Here is a 25966-nt window from a genome sequence, read left to right on the forward strand (position 1 = left end):
ATATTAAACAGGATATTTTACAGTTTAAAATCAAGTTGTTAGAGCTCTCCTGTGGCCAAATTATGCAGTGCATAGGAAGCATGAATGCAACTCATAGCAGTAACGAAATTTTATTTTATTGGATTGGTGTATCTTTAATAATCTGTTGTCGACATTTGTGCAAATGTACAAACCTTAACAGTCTGATGCATCTCTATAATATATATTTATAAAAGCATATGGTTATGTGCATGAAACATACTGCAAACTTTAACACATGTGGCCCACACTGTGGAATGTTAAGAAGATATTACACATGAACATAAAATATTTTGTCACCATTCTCGATGTAGGTGTTGCTGCCACAGAGCTACAAAACAAGAGGTTTTATCCGATGGCATGCTCCACAGCAGCAAAGAGCAGCATGAAGGTGATCAGATCCTGCTCTGCGCCCACCTCCCTGCTCTACCTTTGCTGCGCTCGCCTTCGGCAGCTGCTGCCTGACTGTATTGACACCCTGGATGTGTTGCCACTGCCACCAGGCCTACGTCACTTGCTCCACAACAAACTGGGTTGGGTGCTCAGCCTCAATAGTGGCGCCACGGAAGAAACCCCAGATGGGCTTGAGCGCCCCTCGTGCTTGCCTGCCCCTGCGCTGGCTGGACCGTCCTCCTCTGAGAGTGACTCAGAGGGTTGTACGTCTGACCCAGAAGCCTGTCAGAGGAAGAGATGTCGCTGGACATGACTGGACGGCTCGATTCCTACCTCCTCCAAAACACTGGTGGATGTTTATTGTCCTATAGCATCTAATCTAGTGTTTCCTGCCTGCCTCAAGCTTTCCTCAACATCACTGTTGTCCAGGAGTGAAGTAAATCAGCAGGGTCGGAGTGGTACGTAGGTGGAAAACTGCCCTGGCGGTATTCCTGCCTGCACGTTTTTACTGTGATCTTCTCTCATGCCATTCAGATGTCTTCATGCTCATCAGTATCCAAACCAGCTTCAGTGAAAAGATGTTATTTTGTTAGTTAGCATAACTCTTTGCCAGGCGTGTATGGGGATTAGTGAAATGGTGCAGGAATAGACTGTACAGTGCAAAACTGAAGTCAAGGGTGGTATATTCGGGGAAAGGGTGGGGTTTCAAAAATGAGAGACAGTATATTTTTTGTTTTCATCTAGTATGCAAATAATGTTTATTGTTCTCAGCCTAAATGCTATCAATGCATTGTCAAAATAATCTCCTACCTGTTGTACTGGCATCTGCAATTTCCTGTTAGGTCGCCAATTTGAGAGTCAGTGGGTTGCTGTCCCTCGTGAGTGGAACAGACAGGAAGTGACATTTCTTATCCGCAAGTTACAGCTCGAAAAACAAAAACTTCAACCGACAAAAATGATCAGATGGTTAAAAAACCTGTTAGAAAGTGTTAGAAGTGGGTGGAATGAACCTGAATGTCCTTTGCAGCTTTTAGTTGTCCAAAAATTAAAATATTCCTTTTAGTCTTTTGTAGAACAAACATCATCTCCAAACAATACACATGATTCCTCATCAGATCATTCTTCTTGAGAGACTTGAGAAAAAAAGTTGAACGTTTGTTACGTTTACAGCAAGAATTGCCTGTTGAAACTAAGTATACATTTTCATTTATTATTGACACATTTTAAGTGATGTTTCATCGCTGTAACACCTTATCTTTAGAGATTTTTAAAAAGTTAGTTGCTTCAACAAAACATGAAATTATGAGCAGTTTTAATGTTGAACTTTTTATGCAAGGGTGATCTTTTGATTTTCCCAAGGACTCCATTGTAATTCATTAAGGTCGCAGCACTCTATTCTAAATCCTTTTAGTATCAAACACTGGGCTCCTGTTGGTCTAAAAGGTTGTAAAAAGTTCCTTATTTTTCCATTAAAGATGGGGTCTGCGATTCTAATCCAATACACGTCTTTTTGTCAAATTCAGCGGAAATCTCCTCACCCACCGCTAGCTGTCAGTTCTGTGTGTGTGCTGAAAAAAATATGTTTGAACACGGCCCTGGCTCTGCAAACGGGAAACAAAGTGGCTCAGATGGAGCCACACAACAATATTCCAACCATTCCAGCCGTGATTTGTGTGTCAGTGGACGTTAATTGACTTGCCCACGGACATTCAGCTTACTTACCAGTTTGCCAAGACATGCTGCTGCTGCGATGTTAGCTGTTGTAGCAGGAGGACAGTTGTGTGGATCGCTGGCTCTGGGACCGTCCCGTCCTCTCTGCACGTTGACTTCGCAGCAGCAACTGTAGCGAAAGTTTGCTAACCCACAACTTAGCTAACATTAGATTCATTACTTGCTGTGTCATTGTTTGGTATTTGTCATGGTATTGGGTTTTTCCATTCGCATGTCGCACCTTTTTTTTAAAGGAGAAAACCGGCTGTGGTCGGTTTACTTGTTGTAATACTGTCTGGTGACTATCACAATTGTGACTGAAGCTGTGGATTTAGCCATATTTTATCATGATTGACAACATATTGGGCACATGACAGCACCGTAGAGAGGTGGATTATGTTGCTGGAGTGGTTTGCAACGTTTGTTTGGATGTTTTGATACTTATTTGATTTTTTCCCCTCCAGGAAATTCACAAAATACAAACATTTTACACACACCTTTCAAGCCTACAGGGGCTGAGTGATGTCGAGATCAATTTAAATGTTAATTAATCTAGAATGACTGAGGAGGGGAACGTTACCCCTGGGTCAGATATGTAAATAACTCTTATTTTTAGTTCCTTAGGAGTATCAAACCATTACTTAATTATTAAAATAGTGTTTGACCCAGGTGTTGAAGCTACACAGTATGCCAACTGCTGCCTCAGCCACCAGTCTTTGATCATGTTGTTGGTTTAAGTAGACATACACAGAGGCTTAAGGTACTATGCAATACCAGCATTTTCAGCAGGTTTTCAGAAGGAATGGGTGTTTTAGGATGAGATTATGGAGTCGCAGACACAGCAACAGTGGTTAAGATACCAGAGGACCATGCTCATTAGTTGTGTAACGCTTCACCAGATTTATCCCTATAGATTTATTAATGTAACTACCAAGGGGATAGTTTTAGTCCAGCAAATGTATTTTTGTGTTATTTCACAGTATTTGTCTTCACGTTGATGCATCCGAACACTTTTTCTTACTGTTGTACTGTAAGTGTTTCTTCTATACCATGTCATAATAATACTGTATGTGAAGGCCTTTACTCGCCTTTTTCTCTATAACTTATCAGCATGATTTTCAGCTGAAAATAAAATGAATGCTAAATAAGGACTGGATGTGTTTATTAATTACCAGGTTTTTGTTTGTTTGATTTTTTTTTTTTTTTGAAGGGGGGGGGGGTGAATTGCACCAAATATTTTGTTTTTAATTGTTTATTCTATTCTTATTCTTTATCTCGTTATTTAAATTTGTTAATATATAATATTAATAATATATAATGTTAATATTTGCTAATATTTGTTTTTATTTATATTTATTCATCGGTATTTGTATTTGAGCTGAGTATTTGTAAAATCCTGACTAATAATTTAAATCAGAATAACCCCACTGTAATTTATTAAATAAATATCTATGTTGAGCCTGCATCAAACACAACAGCACACTCCTCTTGTTCAAATGATATGTAGAAATGATATACACATCTTTACAGGTAATTAATTCTCCATTTTTCAATAAATGCACATGTTGTGATTATTAACGTGTTACCTGAAGCAAAACGTCTCTGCCTGAAGTCTTAATGCGGAACAAAAAGGTGTGCTGGGAGTTCACAGGGGAACTCTTTGCGGTCGGACCAAGTGAGCGGAAGCTGTGTGCCTTGCTTGCGGAGGTCAAGTGGAATTGGACCTGTTCATCAGGGATATTTAGGTACTTTGAATTCCAGATATTTATAAACGGTATCGATAAGTTGTAAATGGCTAAGTAAAATCTGTCAGTCGGGGCACGAAATGATTTTATAAGGTGTTTTTAGCATGTGACGCTAGCTAGCAGACTCAGGTTAGCCTTGTTTTTAGGGCACTAACATGGTTTGTTTATGCTCTACACTGACAATCCATGTTCCAGGTTTAACTTTACATGGATAACTTTCTTCTGTAACCAAAATGTTCTTTATGTTCAGATGTATAATACTCTCTCTAATCTCTTGCAGCACAAACACTGACCAGTGCAGCAGCAGTGAGGGTTGAGGAGTAGTTTAGCTGCTCAACACCAGAGATTAATCATGGTGAAGAAAAAGCGACTTCGCCTCATAGCAGAAATGGCTCGGAAGATCCGGGCGTACCGAGAGCTGAAGTCCCGGCCGCGGGAGTCCGAGAAGTACGCCCTGGACTATGAGAGTATGAGGCGACCGCACACGGGGAAGATGCTACCTGTGCTGGCCTGGCAGGATGTTCGCAGGGAGAGTCGCCTCTTCTCCCTCCTGGCAGGTATGAGGATGTTTGGAGTGGGCCGTCTCTTTACCCGCAAGTCCTGGCTGGAGGACCACACAGAGCCCAGCTACTGGCAGGTCACCAAGGTCAAGGTGGACTACACATCTGAGGTGAGAGCGGGCCACATTCACGCACAGAGAGTCTGCATATTGTCAGTCCAAGTGCAGAAGTGAGTGAAAAGTCAGTTTGGTTTGTCATGGGCTCTGATAACCAAGGGACACCTTGTGTTTTTTTTAGAACATGGACCATGGCAGAGCGTGGGGGGTCCTCACCTACAAAGGTAAGACTTGACACTGTTCATTTGATATGAAACCAGAGCTCAACAATATAATATTTATCTTATTCATCTGTCCTGTAACTACTGTAGAGGACACTGACATCATGTAATTTAGGACTTACACTCTAAAACATAAGCATTGGACATTTATTAGACAGATTACAGTATTTTTAGATGTATAATAATTAAATTAGTCTGTTTGACATGAATAAAGTATTTATGGCAGTGTTGAGAACACTTTGAAACAGCATTTCACATTTGTACAGAAAATATAATTAATACATTAAACAGTTTTTTGTTTGTTGTTTTTTAACTATGTCCCTGTTATCGTGAGCTACACCAGACTCCACTTGTGAATTTATGCATTCACTGAGAGGTCTTTTAATTGTATCGCTGAATAAAGAAAAAAAGCATATACTTTAATAGTAAACTGTTAGCGCTAATAATTCTATTAAAAAAAACTGACATTGTTGCATTTTGTGTTTGGCAGGAAAACAGGAGAGCGAGGTCAAGGAGGTGGACAAAGTGATGTACCACGACTGGCGCCTGGTTCCCAAACACATGGAGCAGCAGTTTAAGGACTTTGAGCCGCTCCCTGACCCGCCTGTGCGCTACGTCCCCTACCCTCCCCTGCTCCGCGCCATGCTGCTGGCCCAGCACAAGAAAGCATTAAGCAGCGTAGCGACAGAAGAGCCGGCCTTGCCTTTAAAGAGGGACGTCCTGCTCAATAAAGACTATTTCCACATGCAGGAACAAGAGAGGCAGAGGACAGAGGGGACAGCGGTGTGATACTTGTGGTTCTGAAGATGAATATCTTGGAGATTGTGGACCAAATCAGTGTTGAAGTCTTCTTCTTTCCAAGTACTCTGGAAGCCCTCGCCTCAGTGTCCTGCAAAGTCCTGGACTCAAATGAATTCTCTGCTATTTTCATCTGAAGCAGACCACTCTGTGTGTAATATGTATCTGTGTGATGTGGTTAATATTAAATTTGGGATAAACTATAGCTGCTGTCAGTGATTTTTGATGCTTTTGTGCCTGTGTTTTAGATCACTTCCTTTCGGTAATGACAGCCTTATAGCACTGAGTATGCACACTAAGCACTTAATGTAGATGTGATGGGCTTACACTCTTATTATGATACTTTAACACCTTGAAATCACCCTTTTTTACCATCAGAGAAAAGGGAGGGGCAGCAGATTCGACTATTGACCACACTGTCAAAAAAAAAAAAAATCATTAGTTTTGGAACAAGAACAACAGAACAAGAGCTAGTAACCATTTGTGTACAAAATACATTGACTAAATGCTGACAGACAACAGTTGTTATATTTATTTGTCTTGATCAAAACTATTATTCGGGACAGTTCAGTAGTCGCTAGACATTGGTAGGCACATCGCTATTAAATTCTACACCTTTGCTCCAAGTGCTCTATGAAACAAACTGTAAATGGCAGCTATTGACTATTAGGACATACATTATTTCATGCACTAGATGGGTTTTTATGGAAGCCCATTTCCACTAGCAAAATAATAAGGTGAAATATTACTTAAAACTCTTAGTTAAGTGTGTCTTAGTCAAACTTAGAGTGCAGTGGGTTATGTTATGCTAATTATTCTAGCAGCATATGTTGATTTCTGATTGAGTGGTCACTGTTGGTGTGTTGCTGCTGTTCTTATTAATGGTATATCACTTATGATTCACTATACTGTATACTATCCATATACCACTTGGATAATAACATGCTCTTTATTCCTGTTGGGGAGTGGAACAGCAGCCACATACCACATGTCAGAGTCAAATAGATATGTCAAAATGATAAGACATAAAGTCACTTATTTTGAGCACACATGATAACCATAGACTGTATAAAATGGACAGCTTATGTAATGTTACACATGATAAAAAAAATATATATATATATATATATATATATATATATATATATATATATATATATATTTCGGCCGCTCCTCGTGATCTACGGAAAACCACGTGCACGCGCTTTGGGGAGCATTCCTAAGCAACGTGCGTGCTTACGTCCGTCCGTCCACCTTTCTTCCGTCCTTTCCCCAGTGCGCTCCGTCCCGCCGGCGACCATGATCTGCCTGTTTCTGTCTATATTTGCCTACTTCTTCCAGTCAGGTTGGTGCAACATCTGTTTACAATTCCTGTATCATTTATCGATCTTCAGTTTGAGTTTGACACGTGACTATATGCTCACAGTTTCCACCATGTGTGGGCAGCAGGAGACGCAGACTCACCGGTCCTCGGCTAGCTGCAAGAGGAGCAGAGTGCGCTGCTGAAGCGATGGAGGCATGAAGTACTTTAAGTACTTTGATGGAGCTTTTGTAATTAATTTAATGTTAAACAAAAGCAGCGTAAAGTCGCTCGGCTATGACGTGAGACTTTTAATACCCAAACTGTGTGTGTTTTACTAATCCAACGTTACACACCCATAGTGGCTACTTGGTGTAACTACCTGCAGCATAGTCCTCCTCACTATAAAATAAGTTGATTCATCGTCCTATTAATAGCTCACGTGTTAGCGCGCTGCCATTGGTGCCTGTAGGAGTCATGTGGAGCGGTGATAGGCTGCTGCAGGAGGAGCGCCGCAATGGGGCCGAAAAAAAGGTCACAGCCAGGTCTGCACCAACTACAAGATTTGGTGGTTAAACATGCACGGATTGAAGACTCTGGTGAGACGCAACATAAGGCGAAAGTGATTTAGATTGAGCCTGGTGTGACTGAGAAACCGCAGAGTTCAGGTGTTTTCTCCTGCCAGCACGCGAGCAGGGTGAGGAGATTAGTAAAGCGTGTTAAGCCACAGTGGTCCATAAAACTAACAAATAACAGACAATATGTGTGGAGACGCATGTAGGTTTTGCTCTAACATGTGTGTGCGCTACTGTATGGGAGGGTTTTTTGTGTGTATCCGCTGCAAACAAAATAAACACCGGTGTTGTGGCCCTGCTGGTTTTCAAACTAACTAACGTGTATGGCAACCACTCCATCCCCAGATTCGTCACACATTCACAAACATTCCTGGCGAGTTTCAAATCGCATCTTTAATCTACTGCGGCGATCATGATTGTATAAGTGAGCACTACATTACAGCGACGTATGAAAAAAGAAATGAAAGAAAATAGACTTTTGACAAAATCGCGTCAAGCTGGATTCGAACTTTTCCACTTCTCTTCCTGTGACTCGGTGTTGACAATAAACTCATGTTTTCACAGTATTGTCGGAGTTAGCTCGTCACTGTAAAAGCATGTGAGAGGGCTGTAATGCAGGGGTCCATATTGCCGAAGCCTCGAGATAAACACCTTGATAAACACGTTCTGGTATTTTTAAGATCGCTCAAGGTAACCAGTTGTTTTAGATCAGCCCAAACAAAGTGTTACCTGGATGATGAGGTGCTTGATCAATACGTGACTGGACAACAGTAATCTGTTTGCTCGGTTAGCTCGGAGGTAAAGTGAAGACCCTGGCGTAGATGTTACCTTTTGCTCAGGTTGAGTTCGAATCCAGCTTGACGCGATTTTGTCAAAAGTCTATTTTCTTTCATTTCTTTTTTCATACGTCGCTGTAATGTAGTGCTCACTTATACAATCATGATCGCCGCAGTAGATTAAAGATGCGATTTGAAACTCGCCAGGAATGTTTGTGAATGTGTGACGAATCTGGGGATGGAGTCCGCTCTAGGTTGTTTGTGTGTGTGTGTGTGTGTGTGTGTGTGTTGCGGCGGTTGCTGTTAACCTTAATTTTTGCAACAGATATCTCTTGGTCTAGGCTGGACCGGGGTGAATGAGCGCACCTTCATTGCCGTGAAACCAGATGGCGTGCAGCGGAGACTGGTGGGAGAAATCATGCGTCGTTTTGAGAGGAAAGGGTTCAAACTGGTGGGCGTCAAACTCATGCAGGTATTTGGGGGTGTAGATTTTTTTACTCTCCCTTGAGACTCATATTTCCTAAATAGTTTTGATCATGGCCAATATAATAAAGTACATTTTCTTGTCCTGCGCATCAGGCATCTGAGGATCTTCTTAGGGAACACTACTGGGACCTGAGGAGCAAACCTTTCTTCAAGGAACTGATCAGCTACATGAGCTCTGGACCAATCGTAGCAATGGTGAGACTCTCACACAAACTGTACACGTGACCACGGGATACAAAGGGCGTTCAGATATTCAGAGGTTTTTGATTTTCTTACTACTACAGCAGGACAGAAGCCACTTGTCTCATCAGTCTCCATTCATAAATGTGATATTTGTGAAAAGCACAAAACCACACTAAGAAAATGTTTGACTTAAAGATGCTCTTTTGCATGTTCTAACTTGGTCAACATTTGATTTGATGAGGCCCAGCGAGGCAGAACTGATATTTGACTGTCAGATGTAATGCCAAGGACAATATCTTGTAATATTGATCTGCAAGCTGCACTCACGTACCCCTCTGTGTTTGTTCAGGTGTGGGAGGGTTTGGACGTGGTCAAGACTGCACGTAAGATGGTGGGCGAGACCAACCCTGCGGACTCGCTGCCTGGAACCATCCGAGGAGATTACTGCGTGGAAGTGGGCAGGTAAGATTCGCCTGATGGTTCAGTTCTCGTCCTGCTGAGGGAAAATGTGAGGGAGACCAGGCTTTTTTTCCCGCAGCAATCTTTTCGCTGTGTGGTAGTAGGAAAAACACAAGGGGTTCGGAAGAACATTACCGTTGGCTCTGCTTTATTCACCTGTCCCAGTAAGACATGGCAGTGTGACAGCGAGGCAGCATGCACAATAACAGGACTCTGAATGGAATTCAGCCATTGTTAACGTGACTATTTACACCTTTACTTTTCCTACTAAGTCAAAATGTGTTCAGTAAAAAAAGGGCTGTATAAATGAGATGGGCATAATTTGTCCTCCAGAAACCAGTTCAACAGGCCAAATGGAGAGTCCAACATCAGTCTGTGCAGGCCCGCACAGTCCTGAGAACAAGTCTGATCAGCCAGTTAATTAAAATTACCTTGGTTTGCCATGGCTGTTCAGGGCTTTAAAACCAAAGCACGTAACTGAGTTTCCATTAGGGACTGAATCATTACCTTCCTTTTCTCTGCTGCATACTCAATACATTTATTGGTTTCATTTCTGGTTACCACTTATAGTTAACGTTCTCCAATCCCATCAAAAAGGGATATAAAATAACAAATAAAACCACACAACTCTTTATTATCAACACCACAGTAGCTCTAAAAACATTCTTCTACAGTTGACTGTTACTACATCAGCAGTTTCAACAGTGGTTACCAATATTAATTATTATATATATTTTAATGCTAAATTAATTAATTTCTTATTGGCAAAATTTAGGACTTTTGGAAAGATGGTCTTGCATTATATGAGGGTAGAAAGGTCACATGACAAACAACCAAACTTTGTGTTCCCTCTGAGATTGTCTTTTTTGTTATTCCGCATCTACAGTCAAAACGAAGCTGAATGATGTGCTGTAGTTTATTTTTTCCTGTAATGGGCTTCTGTCCAGGGCAGATACAGTTTCTCTGTGTCCGAGTGTTCTGAACATTTTTATGTGTGCTGTGCATTGCAGGAACGTGATCCACGGCAGCGACTCGGTGGAGAGCGCCCAGAGGGAAATCTCTCTGTGGTTTCGTCAGAATGAGCTTCAGTGCTGGGAGGACATCAGCAGCCACTGGATCTACAACTGACCGTCTACATTTGCTGTGTGTGTGTGTGTGTGTGTGTGTGCGCGCCTTCCTGTAGAGAAACCAGTGTTGTTGTTTTTTTTAATATTAGCATCATTACAAGACAGATCACATCATACCTCAAATGGATATTTTTGTGGCTTTGATAGCTTGTAGCCACACGGGAGAAAATGTGTCATCACGTTCTTGTTGCGTCTTTATTTCATAAAATGTTTTTGTTTTTTTAAAAATCTGAACTACATTACTGAGGTCCGCTTCTGTTACCGTTTTCATTGTAGTCTTTGTTTAGTCCAGAGCACTAGCTCATGTTTACAGTTTTTAAGCAATAAGCTTGGAATGTCGAGCAATAAAAGTTTGTGATACATATTGCGCATCCGGGAATGACGAGTAAAGAGCTGCATTTAAATCCACCCTCAAGGGTAATTACTATTCAAAGTACAGGAAACACAAATCCTCACATAACTATGCTGGTAAACAAAAAAAGAATTGCTTACTAGCTCAGTTTGTTTTGGATCAAGCTTTCTTTTTCACTTGGAATAAGCTCCTTTCAATTTTAGTGGTGAAAGATCTGCCAAAATATACGCATGTAGTACTATTATCAGCAGCGCAGATTGTTGTACCTTTAAAGGGTCACTTGGGACTACATGATTGTAAAAGGTAGAAGTTTTAAAATATGACTGTTACCAGCTTTCAGTGAGCATAAAGCTCTGATTGTGGTCAGGTCAAATTCAGGAGAAACTGTACTTTATTAATTGTGCTAATATCTTTTGCTCTGTAAAGCTCACATTCAGGCTTTTCTAAAACACTATGATGCTGTGTTAATTGTACTGGAATTGTCGAACAATAAATCTGATCAGGAAATCCTTTTAAAGTGTTTAGTCAGTTGTTTCTGTGTTCTGTAAAGTAAGACATCCACACATTAACCGTAGGTTTTTGTTTTCAGCACACAAATATGTTTAATATTTAATCCACACAGAGATCAATGCATGAATTTCCATACTGAACAAAGAGGATGGGCTTCAGTGCGTCTGGAGATTTACACATCCCTGTACACATAATGACAACACGTCACTGTTCACCTGCTTTACACCGAACAGCCTGATCAAACAGCCGTCAACACACTACGCTCCTCTTTAACGGGTTTAATAACCTCGTTCACACGACTCCAGCATGACTTTTCTGACCATTCATTTACATCAGGCAGCTACACCAGATTTATGTCATGTGGGGTCTGTTATCACACACTAAGTCAGTATCTCCTCGGGGCAGAGAAGGAGCAAACGTCACTAATTGAGACTCTTCAAACAGAGGTGACTGCAAGATTGGATGCAAAATATTTTAGGCAAAAGCCCAGACTTCTGAATTTGACACGTAATTTTGACTTCCCATTTCTTCCATGCTGTCGTACCTTCACTTGCCCTCATTCTTAACAAACCCAAACTCGTTTTACCGTCCACTACAACTTCAAAACCAAAACAAGACTTTGGTTGCTGTCTCACTGAATTTTTTATTTACTCACAAGCACTGTCAAAGACTGTCGATCCATAAACACCTGACATTTGCAACTCCGTTTAAACAGGGTCCATATCATGGCATGAATGTTTATGGATTGTTGATTGGCTGTTAGAAAAACCAGACAGATTTCTGGTGAAAATGCAAGTCAGTGTTGTCATTCACATTTCTGTAACGCCTGTTCTTGTGGGGGTTTTTTGTACAATTGATGCATGTTGGGGCTCTGGGCTTTGCTTTAAGACGAAGGTGGAGGTTTCACAGATAAACTAAGTGGAGGAAGAGGAGGAGTAACTTTGGGGCAGATGCAGGACATTTGAGGTAAATATAGGATACAGTGACAGGGTGAATATAAGATCGATACAGAAGAGGGAGGTAGTTATGAGGCTGGGTTACAAGGCTTATTGAGATAGTAACAATGCCCTGGGTGGGACAGAAACAGGATGGCAGGCAGATTACTAGATCAGAGGAGGTACTTACAAGGCATTAAAGTTACAAGGTGACGGGGCAGGAGGGGATTTAAAAGTTACAAGGGACAATACAAGGCTTGGAGGGTCGTTTTAGAGCCAAGGGGGGACTTTTACATGACCAGGGATAATTACAAGGTTTGAAAGCTTTTCAGGGGGGGTGGAAGAGGAGGAGATGTCTTTGAGCAGATGAGTGGGTGGGGCGTTAAAGCAGAGCCAGGTGTCACTCAGGTATGTAAGACACCTGCCAGACGATAATGTGGCTCCGCTCAGCTTTGCACAAAGCAGGTTTCATCTGCGAAGCTCCCCCATTCTCTCCTTCCTCCGTCTCATCGTCCTCTCCATCTCCTGAGTGAAACAGATAAACACAGAACTTAAGAGCTGTAAATCCCATTTTAGGCTTTTGTCTATTTATTTCCGTATTCCTGTATTTTCTAAACCAACATTTCAACATGCAGGCACTGAATTTGTGCACAATGTTAGGGAAATAATCAAAGATCCATATTTTTAGGACACATTTCAAATCATTTTCAAAAGCTGAGAAGGAGGAAACTTTAAAATATATTTGTATAAGTTTTGAAATGCCAAAGTTAAAGTTTGAAAGTTTTAACAACAGCAGCAACATCAGTACCATTGTTACGCTTGGTTATTTTAATTTGAAATTTTACAGGAAGTCTAAGTATTGTGTTTGGACAATTTGGACCTGAGTGTTCACTGCCTCTAATAGTCACAGCGAGGAACTGCCACACTAAACTGAATTTAATTTAATTACAGTGTTACAGTTCCTCACTGGAGGGCAGTCATGATAACAGTCACATGAATAATGAGTTATAACTGAGAAAATATGTTCTGTGCGTCACAAAGCTACACCTAATACGTGTGTGTGTGTCTGTGTGTGTCTGTGTGTGTGTATGCGTGGTGTCTAGTTTATGTGCAGGTGTGACTGCTTACCAATACGGAAGTCGATGTAGCCCTCCCCTCCACTCAGCACCAACACGTTATGAACACTCTGCGCCTCGGTCTCTTGGGGCGCTGTTGAGCCCTGCCCCTCCGATGGACTGTCCAGCACACTGCCGTTTAGGGTGGCCAGAACATTTCCTGACACACACACAAGAAAAAAACAAAAACAGGTACTAAAAAGGATGTCAAATTTGTGTCTATGTCTCGGTTAAAGTAAGTGACTGTAATCCAATAATCATTTTGTTAAATTCAGTGAATATTTCCACACGGTTTGCTAGCTTTCTGTTTTGTGTGTGCAGTGAAAAAAAGTCTGTTTTTCCTACACAGCCCTGGATCTGTAAACGGAAAACAAAGAAAGGGGTGTGGACCTTGCCACACAGCATTGTTCCAGTCAATCAGCAGCAGGTGGCGTTTAAGACAGACGTTACCTGCTTTAAATTGTTGGTGGCAAATTCCAGTGCGTAAATTAAATGCAGCTAGTAAGAGGGTACACTGAATTCAGAGCACAAGCAAGGTCATGATAATCTGCTGCATCAGCCGACAGACTGGCTTTACCGGGTACGGAGACGAAAAACTTGACAGCGTCACGGTGTCCGTGGAAGCAGAGCTGGGCCTGTGCCATGGAGCAGTAGGGGATGAAGCTGCTGCTGCTCTTCTCAGAGCAGTCGTCGCTGTACACATGGATCACTCCACCAGACGATGTAGGAGACACCTTATTGGCTGAGGGATGAGGAACCCAGGGGTGAGAAATTAACCAACTGCGGATTGTTTACAAGCAAATCGTATGTGGTAGCACGACGCAGGCATAAATAAAGAAAAAAAGACAAATGAAAAACACCCACATATATTTCCACAGATCAACTGAAAATGAGAAATGTTTTTTGAATATTTCAAAAACAACTTCAGACAGCTAAAACACATCCCTTTGCATGCAATAACTCTGGCACACACAAACATCTTTTATTCATTGATGCGATAAATCACAACGATAAATACAATGCAGAGCAACCAATGAGTAAAAGCAGTGTTCTGATGGACAGTAAAAGGTAAAATCATCGCACACAGAATACTTTTGGTGACCTTCAGTTAAATGAAAGAAACTAACTGAGTGCCTGATATGTGTCTTCATTCAGTGACGTTCACATCTTTACTAAGCTTAGAGAAACATGAAGCTTTAGCCTGCAGAAATTGTTTCAGAGGACATGAAAGTTTGACCGGACGGAGGAGGGAGTGAGCGCTCCCACTTACCCCTCACACCAAGGAGCTGTCCCCGGTGAAGGACCACCGCTACAGGAGGCGGAGGAGGAGGAAGGCGGAGGAGAGTGGGAGGAGAGCAGAGGAGAAAGAGGACAGTAACAGTAACAGTTATGACCAAGACTGTCTGTGGAAAGAGGGATGGCAAGAAAACAGAAGGCGGAAAGAAAGACGGGGAGCTCACAGGGACAAGAGGGAGTAAGCTAAAGGAGATCACAGACACAGCACGGCAGTATGTGAGGCTGTTTTGATTCTTCTGTTGGAAAACTGCAGAGTCCTGAGGGGTCAGTTAAAGCTGCCTAATGAGAATTTAAATCGGACACAATTTGATTTAATTTAAAGCTGCTGTTAGTTTCTGCAGTGTCAGTGCAAAGTAATGTAGTGGAGAGCCGGGATGATTGAAACACTTTTTAGATAAACTTCATTTTAAAAGATTAGGTTACAGAGAGAAACAATTTTTTTGTTGTGATCAACAACTCACGTGTGTTCTGTCTATAACAGGTGATATTTTGTACAAACAGCTTGAAAACATCTTCTGAATAACTCTCTGAAAGTGTGACGTCTCCAACCTATTTTTTGCGGTTCTGTACATGTTGATATAGTTTGGCATATCAAATTTGTGTGGGCTGGAGAGAATTGTTGTGTTACTTTTGTCCCATGTTTCATTCGTCCTGGCTCTCCCCTACAACTCATTAGCTGTATTTCAGATAAGATCTATATAGTCAAAAGTGTGCTAAAGCATATTTGCCTTGTACTAATGAACCCAGCAATACAATGTCCTTCGCCACCTCATGGGTTTGGGCTTCATCTCATTAAACAACCCTGTTGTAAAATAACAATGAACCTTGTGACTTTAAGCCAAAATGTAATGTGACCACACGGTGGTGCTGCTGGATTCAGATCCACACCAAACTCACTTATTTGATTAGGCTACTTATGAATTTATGAAACCTGAGTTTTAGAGATATTCTACCAAGTAACATGCAGACAAACAACTGGACCACAAAATAACTAAACTAATGCTGTGTCAAGAGGATTTTAAGATCGCTGAAACTTAAAGATTTTGATAAGAACTGTTAATCACCCCAAAAAACTTTCAGAAACTGTACTTAAATTTGTGGGTTTAGCAGACAGAGGAAGGTTGTTATATAGCCACTTATAATGTGTTTGAGAGTTCATGTGATACTTTAGTCCACACGTCACTGCTGTAAGGTGTATAAATAAAAAGAAACTCACTCTCTGTCAGCGGGATGGAGATGATCACACCGTTTCCGGTTCCTACCCAGAGACGATTTCCACCAATCAGAAGTGCTGTGATTCGCACAAAGGAGAAGCCTAGCTTGCCAGTTCCTGTGAATTACAACCAGAGTAAGCAGAGAACAACTTGACACTGCTGCATGTCAGTGAGAAATGAGAATATAATGAGCTACAAATAGCAGCATCTGTCACATGTTGCAGTAAAAGGTAGCTGAAGTGGGTGTTTCTGTAACTATGGTCATTTTTATGTCCCAGCGGTGACATTTTGGATTGTTAAAATTTGTCATGTGATGCTTGATTAATATATGCATATTGTTTTTACACATCTTGACATAAAACATAATCACAAAATAATATGATTTAATAACATTTATGAAGCATTTTATAGGTCCAAACGCCACTTTTCTTCATGTCCCACAACTGTGGTCTTAATGTTGAGATACGCAAAACAAGATAATTAAAAAAATATGACATTATTTCAAATGAAACTGTTAGATATAAATGTTCATCTACAACAAGTTGAAAATCATTTTTTTTTGTTTATTGATAATTTATATCATTTTTGCATCTAAAATCACCTGTCCCATACATCTGAGTCCTTATCGCAACACTGAACAAATGCCATAGTAAAGTTTTTTTTTCAAAGCAAAACAAATCTAGTTTCTAGGGAAACAGAAGTTAGTAAGTGAGTTAGTAAGCACCTGGATGACAGGTGGGGCCACCCATACTAGGTGACCCTCAAGATCAAGAAAAACAATGTAAAGATAATCTTCTCTTCTGAAGTATTTATTGTGTGTCCTTAATATACAGCTTAGTAATTGTGTATTTTGAACTACATTAAAAAATAAATTAATATTACTGTTGAATTCATGTATATTAGATAATAAGAGTCAAAGCTAATGTAGCAGACATTGCTAACTGCCATTTATTTGCAATATTAATAAAAATGTCTTTACCGCAGCAGCTTTACGTGTCACGGTAAAGACCTTGTGTTGCAGTAGATACAAATTCAAGGCAAATTATTAAAATACAAATTATTAAGGCGATTGTATACGTAACACAAACATGTCATTTTTGCAACTATAGATGAGACCAAGTTTTAGCTGTAAAAAGTATACATTTTACACACATTTGTTGTGGTTATTCTGGATGATATTGAGGTCACTGCTTTAGGGCCCCAGCCTATCATGACCATACCTGTAGTAGAGCAAGAACCACTGATAGTTCACACCACACGAGGGAGGGGAAAATACAATTTAATCTTTTCCCACAGTGAGGGAGGGGACTAAGTTTTCTGTGAGAACGCTAATAGTTCACAACATAGGGGATGAGCAAACATAACAACGCTTGCAAAGCAACCTTCTTAACCATTTCTCTTGGACCTCTAAACAAAGATTTTTTTTGATGCTCTTTTGATGAGGATGAGACCCATAGTGTTGACCCTCCTGTAGTTTTTCAACCACCAGCACGTTTCTTCCAAAAATGAAAAGTTATGAGATGACAAACTTAGATAGGTGGCGTGTGTGTGTGGGTATGGAGACCTACTTGTATGCCTACATTGGGATGCTCATTTTAGCAGGAGTGTACAAGTCAAAATGCAAAGCAAGGTGCTCTCACACTCTCTGGTGGGCTGTAGGAAAAATATGCAGTTCATATTCAGTTAAATTCATTTTCTAGAGGTCAAATTGACCCCAAAGATAAAATATTTTCATAAATATGAATATAACAGGAGGTAACATTTACCATTAAAATTGTGTCCTTACTGACACAACATGTCATTACCGTATTATTGCTTTATTTGAATTATTATGATTTTATTAGCAAAAACACTTCAGAATCACTTAAGTAGAGATGATTAATACATTAGAATTGCAGTAATTTAATAATTAAATTTTTTATTTGAATTAAAGGAAAATCTAGAAAATAAATGTTGCTGTAATGTAAGAAAAAGTGATGAAAACCATAAAAAATAAACATGTTCCAGATTAAAATCTTAATGACACAATACATTTTTGTCTACGTGTTTATATGTATTACAGACTCAGAAGTTTAAATTAAAATTCATACAAGTGGAATTTTCTTTTATTTGGGAGGTCAAAAGTGACCGTAGTTGCAGAAACAAGCTGCGGCTGACCTCGCCTCTGAGGATGACATTCTCTCTAAAACAAGCCAAAATACTCTCACCCAGCATCTTGCTGACGTATGGCTCAATGTCCACATCCTGGAGGTGCTGGTGCGTATGCGCGTGGTAGAGGCGCAAGGTCGAGTCTAGCCGAATCGACACCCACACACCGTCGCCGATCCACGCTAGCTGCCGCACCTGACTCTCCCTGCGAGGGTGGGCGTCGAAGGACTTCTACAGAGCGGTAAAAGAATCAGGGGTAGAGAAAATCAAGTGATTATTGCAGTTTTGTTGCTGCCCCATAAAAGGCAAAAGCTGATGTGACACCGAGTTCATAACATACCTCGATCTGCATGCTCTTGGGCTGGATGACGTGGACCTTGTTCTTGTAGCCGCACCAAACCTTATCATGGACCACAGCCATGCAGCGGATAGAGTGATGAGGCCGACCGAGGTCCATTAGGTGGTAGTTGGACAAATCCCACTGGCCATCTGTTGACAAACCAACACAAAAGTTATAAAAAATTAATTAACACTTGACAACAGTTCCTATACTTCCACACAAGACACACTAAAACCATGAACTCACAACTTAGTGTTTTATCATCAGTGAAGCTGTGATACAAGATTTTAAAAAACGTCTATCTATTTTAATCAGTTTAAATGGGTGCAAACTGGACACATTGCTGTTTTCTGTGAAAGCCTTGTGAATTCAGTATTGGAAATTTCAGCCTGAATTGTGGGAATGCTAGTTCTTAAAAAATATATTTAAAATCCCAAATACCCTCTGATCTATGGAATATGGCGAGGGTCCCATCGGCGAGTGCAACCAACACACGACCTTTCACATGCCTGCAATTAGGGAGGAGACAGAGACTGCTGAAAAAACGTCTGATTCTAAAGTCCCAACTAGAAAACATTTGCCTACGATGTAGACATAGTTTAAGTGAGTGAGTTTAACTGCCACCACCACTTACACCAGACTGAGCACAGAGTCTTTGAGTTTGATGGAGTGGAGGCACTTCTTCCAGTTTCCCACTGCTGAATGGACGTAGAGCCTTGAGGGAGAACAGAGGCAAGATACTCCAGAGCAAAACCAAGAAGAGTTCAAAAGAAGCATGTCATGATATTTATTATATATATGTGTGTGTGTCTTGGATGGAAGAGTCAAGCACTCTGTTGTGGTGAATGTTCCTATCCAGCATTCTTACAAAGTAAAGAGGTAACAATAAAAATATAAGCTTATGTGTTAAGTTAAATAAATAACTATAGTACATGTTTTTAGATATAATCAGCAGAAGAGTAGTTCTGCTGAGCGACTTACCAGCCGTTCTGGGCCCCAAGCCACATAGTAGGGGCCACGCTGGTGTAGCTCTTTGCTTCCTCACCTCCATCCTCTGACTCTGGAGGATGACAAGCTTCATCTTTGGACTGACCCCCGTTCCTGTGCGGACACACGACATACACATAGTCGTGTAGATCTTTTCATTGTGTATTCATTCACATTCCCCATGATTATTTTTATATGGACAGACTTTGAGCTCCTACCTGTCAGAGGTGTCTGCTGAACGAGGATGGGGATCGGTGAAGACGTGCTCAGTAAATGGTCCTGGAGGTCCCAGTTCTGTGTGGCCGGCTGTTGACTCGGGAACCTCAGTGGCCTCGGTGGCCTCCTCAGCCGACTGGGCGGGGTGAATCTTCCCATTCATGGGAGGAGCAGTGGGGGCTAAAGCACAACAAAGCAGTTAAAATAAACAGACAAAGAGGTGCGATGGACACCTTACTATGATCATAAAAAGATGCTGGACCATTTAAGATGTTCCCACCTTGTCCTTTGTCCATTATTGGAGTGTCAGTGCGTGAGGAGCAGTTGCTACGGGCAACGCTGCAGTTGGTGGCGCAGCCAACAAGAGTGATACCAGCCAACATGCCCTCAACGCTGCCAGTGTCCTCGCCTCCACCAGCTCCACCGTCACCTGGATCCAACACGATCTCTCCCGCTGGATAGTCGCTCTCACTGGCAGCTGCAAACACACACACACACACACACACATTAACACATGTAAACACACTGCAGCTGTACAAAAAGTACATTCCCTTCAACATACCAGATGTATAAAAATTCAACTATAGAGGTTTAACAAGCACTTGAGTCTCACCCGGCACACTGGAGATGCAGAGCACGTGGGCATTGCAGACGTTGAACTGGTCGACCAGTGAGCCCGGCTGGTTGGCATCGATGATGACCACCTTGCTGGCAGTGTGGGTGCTGGTGAGGATCCACACCCGACTGCTCATAGTGTCTGTTTCCTGGAGCTCCTTCGACTGGGTGAGCAGAGGAGGGAGAGACAAGACGTCAGGGTTTTAACACGGTCACGACTAACTGATAAAGGACAGACATGGTTCATGTGCTCTTCCACGCCTATGATCGATTTCTAGCTGTTGTGAATGCATGTTTTGAACTACGCTCTTGTAGTAATATAACCAACAAATGCCTGAAATTGATTTTTTTTACACTCGGCCTACCTTCCTCTTCTCTGGGGAGCTGTGACTGCTTTTCTTGCCAGCTCCATCCTCCTCAGCGTGCAGGGGGTCGCTGCTGCCTGACGGTGCTTTTGCTGGTACTGACTCCTGGCTGCTGGCCCTCCAACCTGTCAGGTCCACCCCAGCTGCACACCACAACTACAAGCACGTGCACGCACATACGCATGATTTAAAAAATAAGCACATGTGAGTGACTTAAATGGCGATGCCCTTTTTAAAACTATGTTAGTGAAGCCTCATTGAGATGTTGCCCTCCCCCCCTAGACTCATTAGCTGGGTTCCCTGCCACAACATCCTCTGGCCTTGTGTTCCACCCTATTTAGGACACATTTATGCTTAATTTTTGGCCTAAAATCAGCCCGACTGACTCTCTGGTTGCCACAACTTTCGACCTAAGTGTGTCTTTAGTTAGCTTAATTACTGCCTAAGACTGATCCAATGCTGCTGAGGAGTGGCTCATTTGGCTTAAAATTTTAAAATTAAATATTCATGATATTTATCTTCAAAACAATTATTTTAAGTTGTTATTAAGAGTTTAACTGTCCTTCCCTGAAATCCTCACCTTCCTGTTTGGGTCCTTCTCAACAAGAGGACGACAGTACACAGGGACGGGCACATTCTTCATTCGGTTGTCCTCTTTCTCATTAGTGGTCTAAAAGCAGAGGTGAGAAGAGGTCAGGAGACAAGCAATGAAGTGAATTAATGTCTGGTTCCATCAAAACATCTCCACTGTTACTGGCCACTAATTAAAAACAAGAACATTCAGTGTGTGTATGTAATGTAAACAGTTAAACGTATGCCATTACTTACTAACTTAAATGTGTGTTTAAAGTGATTTTTCCTTTAAGGAAAGCAGGAGTAAGTATGTGATAACGGCATTGATGTGTTAACTCAGGCAGGTAGAGACAGACAGAGGATAAAGGTTAAAAGGTTGCAACAACATTGGCAAAGGGAGAGAAAATTAGATTGACTCAACTCCACTAAGACCGGAGTTTATCAGAGAGATGCAGTCATAAGGCATGTTTGTGTACCGTATGTGCAACGTAATATTTGTTCTTTCGTCATATCATGCCTGAAAATGAACAATTTTTCTTTATTGCATTATCTTTATGCATTTCCAGAATTACATTTCATGGCAGGTTATATTTAGATCAACCAGTGTTGGTCTTTTACTTTCACATGGAGCTGATAGTGCCTCAGTTTGCAAAGTAAAGTTCACGCTGTCTTGATTATGTGGATATCTGTATATAATAACTCTTATTCTTTTGATTCCTACTATATATTGTATTTTTACATTAGTTTTTTATCTAATGTGTATTTTCTTATCTGTTGTGTTGTGTTGAATCTGGTGCTGCCGTAACAAGTGAATTTCTCCAGTGTGGGATCAATAATATCTATCTAAAATCTTCTTACACGTATTGAGTGTTTAGTCTCTTGTTTTTCTGTATTAGGCATCCGCTGCTATCTATGGGTCATGGAAAGTTAAAGGGAGGGGAAGCCCTAAAGGCGCATGCTGGCACTCTGTCGGTCTCACTTGCCTGTTGTCTCTTCAGCGGGCTGTCCTGAACGCTGTCCGTCTGAACACCAGGCTGCGGGAGACCAGAGTTAGAGCCACCTGCCTACCAACACACTCTGCCATCTGGCCTTTGAGCTGCACAGGGTCTCTCACATTGGATACACCATCCTGCTGTCGTATATATACTAAAGCACCAAATGAATGATCTAGCAGGTACAGTCAGAGCAATCTTTATCGTTTAACTGTGTTTGCCTATCACATTCTGTAGACCTGAGAAATTCAGGTTTATAAAGATTTGTACTTGTGACTTAAATGTGTGTTTGCATGTGTAACATCAGTGTCATACAGTGTGTGGGAGATTTAAGTTATTTAAAATGTAAATCTATAACTATAGATCTGTTCTACACATTTATAAACTTGAATTTTTTATGGCTTTAAAATGGCTTCAAATCTTATCATATTATATGAATACAGTATCTCACAAAAGTGAGTACACCCCTCACATTTTTGTAAATATTTGATTATATCTTTTCATGTGACAAAACTGAAGAAATGACACTTTGCTACAATGTAAAGTAGTGAGTGTACAGTGTAAATTTGCTGTCCCTTCAAAATAAAATATCACAGAGCAATTAATGTCTAAACAGCTGGCAACAAAAGTGAGAACACCTCTAAGTGAAAATGTCTAAATTGGGCCTAATTAGCCATTTTCCCTCCCCGGTGTCATGTGACCCGTTAGAGTTACAAAGTCTCAGGTGTGAATAGGGAGCAGGTGTGTTGCAGGTGGGCTGCAGGGCAGTATTCCAACATGATAACAACCCCAAACACACCTCTAAGACGACCACTGCCTTGCTAAAGAAGCTGAGGTTGAAGGCGATGGACTGGCTAAACATCTCTCCAGACCTAAACCCTATTGAGCATCTGTGGGGCATCCTCATGATGTCGTCATGGAGGAGTGGAAGAGGACTCCAGTGGCAACTTTTGAAGCTCTGGTGAACTCCATGCCCAAGAGGGTTGAGGCAGTGTTGGAAAATAATGGTGGCCACAAAATATTGAGACTTTCGGCCCAATTTGGACATTTTCACTTAGTGGTGTAGTCCCTTTTGTTGCCAGCTGTTTATACATTAATTGCTGATTGTGATGTGTTATTTTGAGGGGACAGCAAATTTACACTGTTATACAAGCTGTACACTCACTACTTTACATTGTAGCAAAGTGTCATTTCTTCAGTGTTGTCACATGAAAAGATATAATCAAATATTTACAAACATGTGGGGGGTGTACTCACTTTTGTGAGATACTGTATATTAGATAAATCATAGAACTTAATTTGAGTCTTTACCTCCCTGGCTGTCAGTAACCTTTGCCAATCAGTAAAACAACTGAGTTTTTTCTAATGCAAAGTGAGTTATTTGTGTATTTTTGTTGTGTATGTGGAGGTCCAGAGGGGTCTCTAACCACGTAAGGTGGTTTGTGTGTGTGTGTTTGTGTGAATACCTGTTTAAAGCGAGACGGCACACTCCAGCCACAGGCCTGCATGATGCCGTCATCACGGCGCATGTGCTCGCGGACCTGTCGGTACTGTTCACGCCGCTGCTCTCGGCGAGCCAACAGTGCAGAGTCGCTGAGGAGAGACGCAACACCGTTACTGGCCAGTCTGGAAGCAACGGGAGGAAAGGAAGGGAAAAGAGAGAAAAGGGCGAAGCGTTAGCAGCCTGGCCAGCCAGCAGCAAGAGATGGAGAGAAGAGATGAGAAGATAAAGCAGCAGCAGTTGTTACCAGCACAAGTTATCCTTGTTTTCAAGCCAAGCAGTGTTTTATCACCTGAAAATTATAATTTTCAATATGTTGAGTGTTTTAGTCAGTGCTTGCGTAGTTGTGCTCAGTTTCCTTCATGCATAGCCTTTGTGTCTGTCTGTATGTGATATGTCTGTGGTCTGATGTATTTATGTGTTTCTGTGTTTGTGAGACAAAGGCTAAAAAAGCAAAGACAACTTGAGTCAATATGAGAACAAGCTTACTGATTCAAACTCTGCCATCCAGTCACGCTTTAAATTCAAAACAGGAAGCTATAAGAAATGTTTATTCGTGTTAAATGTCAGGTTCATTATTACCAAAACCGGAACATCTACGACTAAAAGGATATTATCCCTCCAAATCATCTCTTTGATAACAACTGTGCAATAGCCAAAATATGCTTTGCCGTTATAGCCAAAGATCCAGATAAGATAATATTCAGAATATTTCCTTCACTCATTAAGATATTTGAAAACCATTCCTAAATGTTGAACGCTCTAATCTCCAAGCTGCCACAAGCGAGCAAGCAACCAGGTGCCAAAGTGGAAAGCAGATAAAGATGGAGGTTTAGGGTTTAGTGAAGGTATCTAGCAGGTTGCTGCTCACTCTTCGGGGAAGAACTCCAGTGTGCGGTTGGAGGTGGAGATCTGACACATGGTGTGGCTGCGTCGCTGAGAGAAACCGGCCGGTGAGGGAGACTTGTAGTGGATGTTGACGCTGTAGTACGGCCGCTTGACAGGCGGAGGGCTGGACGATGAGCTGAAGAGACGTGCGAAGCTGGCAGATGGAGGGAGAAAGAGAATGAGGCATTTTACTTTTGACAGTTTTGTTTTACCAAATAATTAGTTTGGGGCAATTCTTATTGCACTTCAGTAAATAAGTTGAATAAAAGCAGAATCTCACAACTGCCAGATGGTGGACTTCTTTTTCTCTTGGATTTGAGGACTCTCCCGTGATGCCCTGAGAAGAAAGAGAGGTGTGAGTCAAAGGATATCTCAGGCATTTAAGTGCAAACAAAGTCACATTTTTGTGGTGCACTGAAATAACATTTCAAATAAATGTGTGGCTTAATGCAACATTAAATGTCTACAATTTGGAACAAAAGATAGCCTACTTATTCTTTAAGATCATTTACTGTCCTTGTGTTCTACTTTAAAAGCAGCGACTTCCTCTCGTCTACCTGATCATTTCTGTCCACCGGACGGCCTCCTGCAGCTCCATCAGCCTCTCTTTGTACTGATTCCTCTCCATCAACACACGGGCCATCTCCACCCGGGTGAACCGTCGTCGCTGCGTCATTGTCATGTCGCCGTCCTGCATGGGTGATGAAAACTGGGAGAGAGCATGGTGCCATTTTTTTAAATAAAACAAGGTCTTCCACATCAACCAAACAACGCAAAATATGTAGTTTCATGAAGCAAAGATTAGAGATGCTGATGAATATGAGCAGTAAAACTTACTTTGTCAGCTTATATGTGGTTTGTTATGCGCTTTTCTACAGTCTGAGATTCTCATTATACTAGTGATAAAGAAAATAACACTGATAACTCCAAAGAAGCATGAACACTGATTCAATGCGCAGGATGAGGTATGTAGACAGGGACACGGGCAGTTTTACTTACATCATCACCTCCTTCATCCTTGGAGTCCCGAGATGCACCAAGAGCCTCTGCTCTTAATCTGCAACCCAAAAGCAAAAACAGCATTACACATCCTTTTTTGAGGCGTGTGAACTTGTGGGCATGCAGGGAAGAAGTTGATGCCACTGAGACTGGGAGTCACTGGGGGAGCTTTTAGTAGGAGAAATCTGGGTCTTTGTTGACAATGCTTCTGGAGTTGCTGTGGGCATTAGCACATGTGTTACTAATATCATTAACACTGGATCCATTTTATTCAAGTGCACACTATCAAGACCCTGAAACTGAAGCAGCTAAATGGAATTCAGCAATTCTTGATTTGATTATTAACACCTGTGCTTTTTTCTGCAGACATCTCAAAATGTCTTTCTTAATTTCTGTTCTTCATTCCTAATAATGACGGTCTGAAAAGTCTAAAAGAGATGAAAAGAAAACCAGAATATTCTACACTCTGTCCCTCCCTGTAACTCCTTTTAATAATAAACCTTAATAAACACT

At 41.3% G+C, this 25966-nt stretch overlaps 4 protein-coding genes across 31 annotated transcripts in view; 3 read left to right on the top strand and 1 right to left on the bottom strand.

The window, feature by feature from the left end:
- The window catches only part of spsb3a (splA/ryanodine receptor domain and SOCS box containing 3a), a 35260-nt gene extending 31988 nt beyond the window's left edge, over positions 1-3272 (top strand). For all 6 annotated transcript variants that reach the window (XM_038697075.1, XM_038697043.1, XM_038697058.1 and 3 more), the window contains one exon: positions 333-3272. In XM_038697075.1, the coding sequence (XP_038553003.1) occupies positions 333-724 (392 nt within the window). In that variant the 3' untranslated portion in view covers positions 725-3272. The remainder of the gene's footprint in view (positions 1-332) is intronic.
- Positions 3273-3757: 485 nt separating this feature from the next.
- mrps34 (mitochondrial ribosomal protein S34) lies at positions 3758-5706 on the top strand. Its single transcript, XM_038697130.1, has 4 exons — positions 3758-3866; positions 4147-4536; positions 4664-4706; positions 5194-5706. The coding sequence occupies exons 2-4, from the start codon at positions 4219-4221 to the stop codon at positions 5490-5492; spliced, it is 660 nt and encodes a 219-aa protein (XP_038553058.1). The 5' UTR covers positions 3758-3866; positions 4147-4218; the 3' UTR covers positions 5493-5706.
- A 1004-nt stretch (positions 5707-6710) lies between these two features.
- On the top strand, positions 6711-11270 carry nme3 (NME/NM23 nucleoside diphosphate kinase 3). Of its 6 annotated transcripts, none has more exons than XM_038697291.1 (6): positions 6724-6846; positions 6928-7400; positions 8494-8624; positions 8732-8833; positions 9171-9283; positions 10291-11270. In XM_038697291.1, exons 2-6 carry the CDS (start codon positions 7319-7321, stop codon positions 10406-10408), a joined length of 546 nt encoding a protein of 181 aa, XP_038553219.1. In that variant the 5' UTR covers positions 6724-6846; positions 6928-7318; the 3' UTR covers positions 10409-11270. The 6 variants fall into 6 exon arrangements, with proteins under 6 accessions (XP_038553226.1, XP_038553219.1, XP_038553236.1 ...); XM_038697308.1 differs by having other exon boundaries at positions 6725-6846; positions 8478-8624; XM_038697298.1 differs by lacking the exon at positions 6928-7400 and having other exon boundaries at positions 6711-6846.
- A 65-nt stretch (positions 11271-11335) lies between these two features.
- mapk8ip3 (mitogen-activated protein kinase 8 interacting protein 3) overlaps positions 11336-25966 on the bottom strand; it is a 33171-nt gene continuing 18540 nt past the window's right edge. For 8 of the 18 annotated variants that reach the window (XM_038697239.1, XM_038697214.1, XM_038697159.1 and 5 more), the window contains 21 exons: positions 25454-25511; positions 25012-25163; positions 24735-24791; positions 24438-24608; positions 23532-23691; positions 22057-22107; positions 21081-21170; positions 20501-20656; positions 20134-20299; positions 19801-19998; positions 19523-19700; positions 19299-19418; positions 18952-19032; positions 18759-18826; positions 18318-18466; positions 18037-18208; positions 15832-15945; positions 14590-14628; positions 13897-14061; positions 13333-13479; positions 11336-12729 (listed from right to left, as the gene is read on the bottom strand). In XM_038697239.1, coding sequence (XP_038553167.1) covers positions 12605-12729; positions 13333-13479; positions 13897-14061; positions 14590-14628; positions 15832-15945; positions 18037-18208; positions 18318-18466; positions 18759-18826; positions 18952-19032; positions 19299-19418; positions 19523-19700; positions 19801-19998; positions 20134-20299; positions 20501-20656; positions 21081-21170; positions 22057-22107; positions 23532-23691; positions 24438-24608; positions 24735-24791; positions 25012-25163; positions 25454-25511 — 2617 coding nt within the window. In that variant the 3' untranslated portion in view covers positions 11336-12604. The remainder of the gene's footprint in view (positions 12730-13332; positions 13480-13896; positions 14062-14589; positions 14629-15831; positions 15946-18036; positions 18209-18317; positions 18467-18758; positions 18827-18951; positions 19033-19298; positions 19419-19522; positions 19701-19800; positions 19999-20133; positions 20300-20500; positions 20657-21080; positions 21171-22056; positions 22108-23531; positions 23692-24437; positions 24609-24734; positions 24792-25011; positions 25164-25453; positions 25512-25966) is intronic. The other 10 variants (XM_038697263.1, XM_038697257.1, XM_038697248.1 and 7 more) reach the window with 6 other exon arrangements.

Source organism: Micropterus salmoides, unplaced genomic scaffold, assembly GCF_014851395.1.
Source record: "Micropterus salmoides isolate LMB-PRFRI ecotype aquatic unplaced genomic scaffold, ASM1485139v1 Ms_hic_scaffold_10, whole genome shotgun sequence".
In the NCBI taxonomy this organism is placed as follows: domain Eukaryota; kingdom Metazoa; phylum Chordata; class Actinopteri; order Centrarchiformes; family Centrarchidae; genus Micropterus; species Micropterus salmoides.

What these genes read in the sequence shown, in the direction of transcription:
- nme3 (XM_038697291.1), top strand. Translation starts at nt 7,319, where the DNA reads ATGGGGCCGAAAAAAAGGTCACAGCCAGGTCTGCACCAACTACAAGAT. An exon ending in TGCACGGATTGAAGACTCTG is followed by an intron (nt 7,401 to 8,493) that starts GTGAGACGCAAC and finishes CTCTTGGTCTAG; the next exon opens with GCTGGACCGGGGTGAATGAG. An exon ending in TACTGCGTGGAAGTGGGCAG is followed by an intron (nt 9,284 to 10,290) that starts GTAAGATTCGCC and finishes TGTGCATTGCAG; the next exon opens with GAACGTGATCCACGGCAGCG.
- mrps34 (XM_038697130.1), top strand. Translation starts at nt 4,219, where the DNA reads ATGGTGAAGAAAAAGCGACTTCGCCTCATAGCAGAAATGGCTCGGAAG. An exon ending in AGGTGGACTACACATCTGAG is followed by an intron (nt 4,537 to 4,663) that starts GTGAGAGCGGGC and finishes TGTTTTTTTTAG; the next exon opens with AACATGGACCATGGCAGAGC. An exon ending in GGGGGTCCTCACCTACAAAG is followed by an intron (nt 4,707 to 5,193) that starts GTAAGACTTGAC and finishes TGTGTTTGGCAG; the next exon opens with GAAAACAGGAGAGCGAGGTC.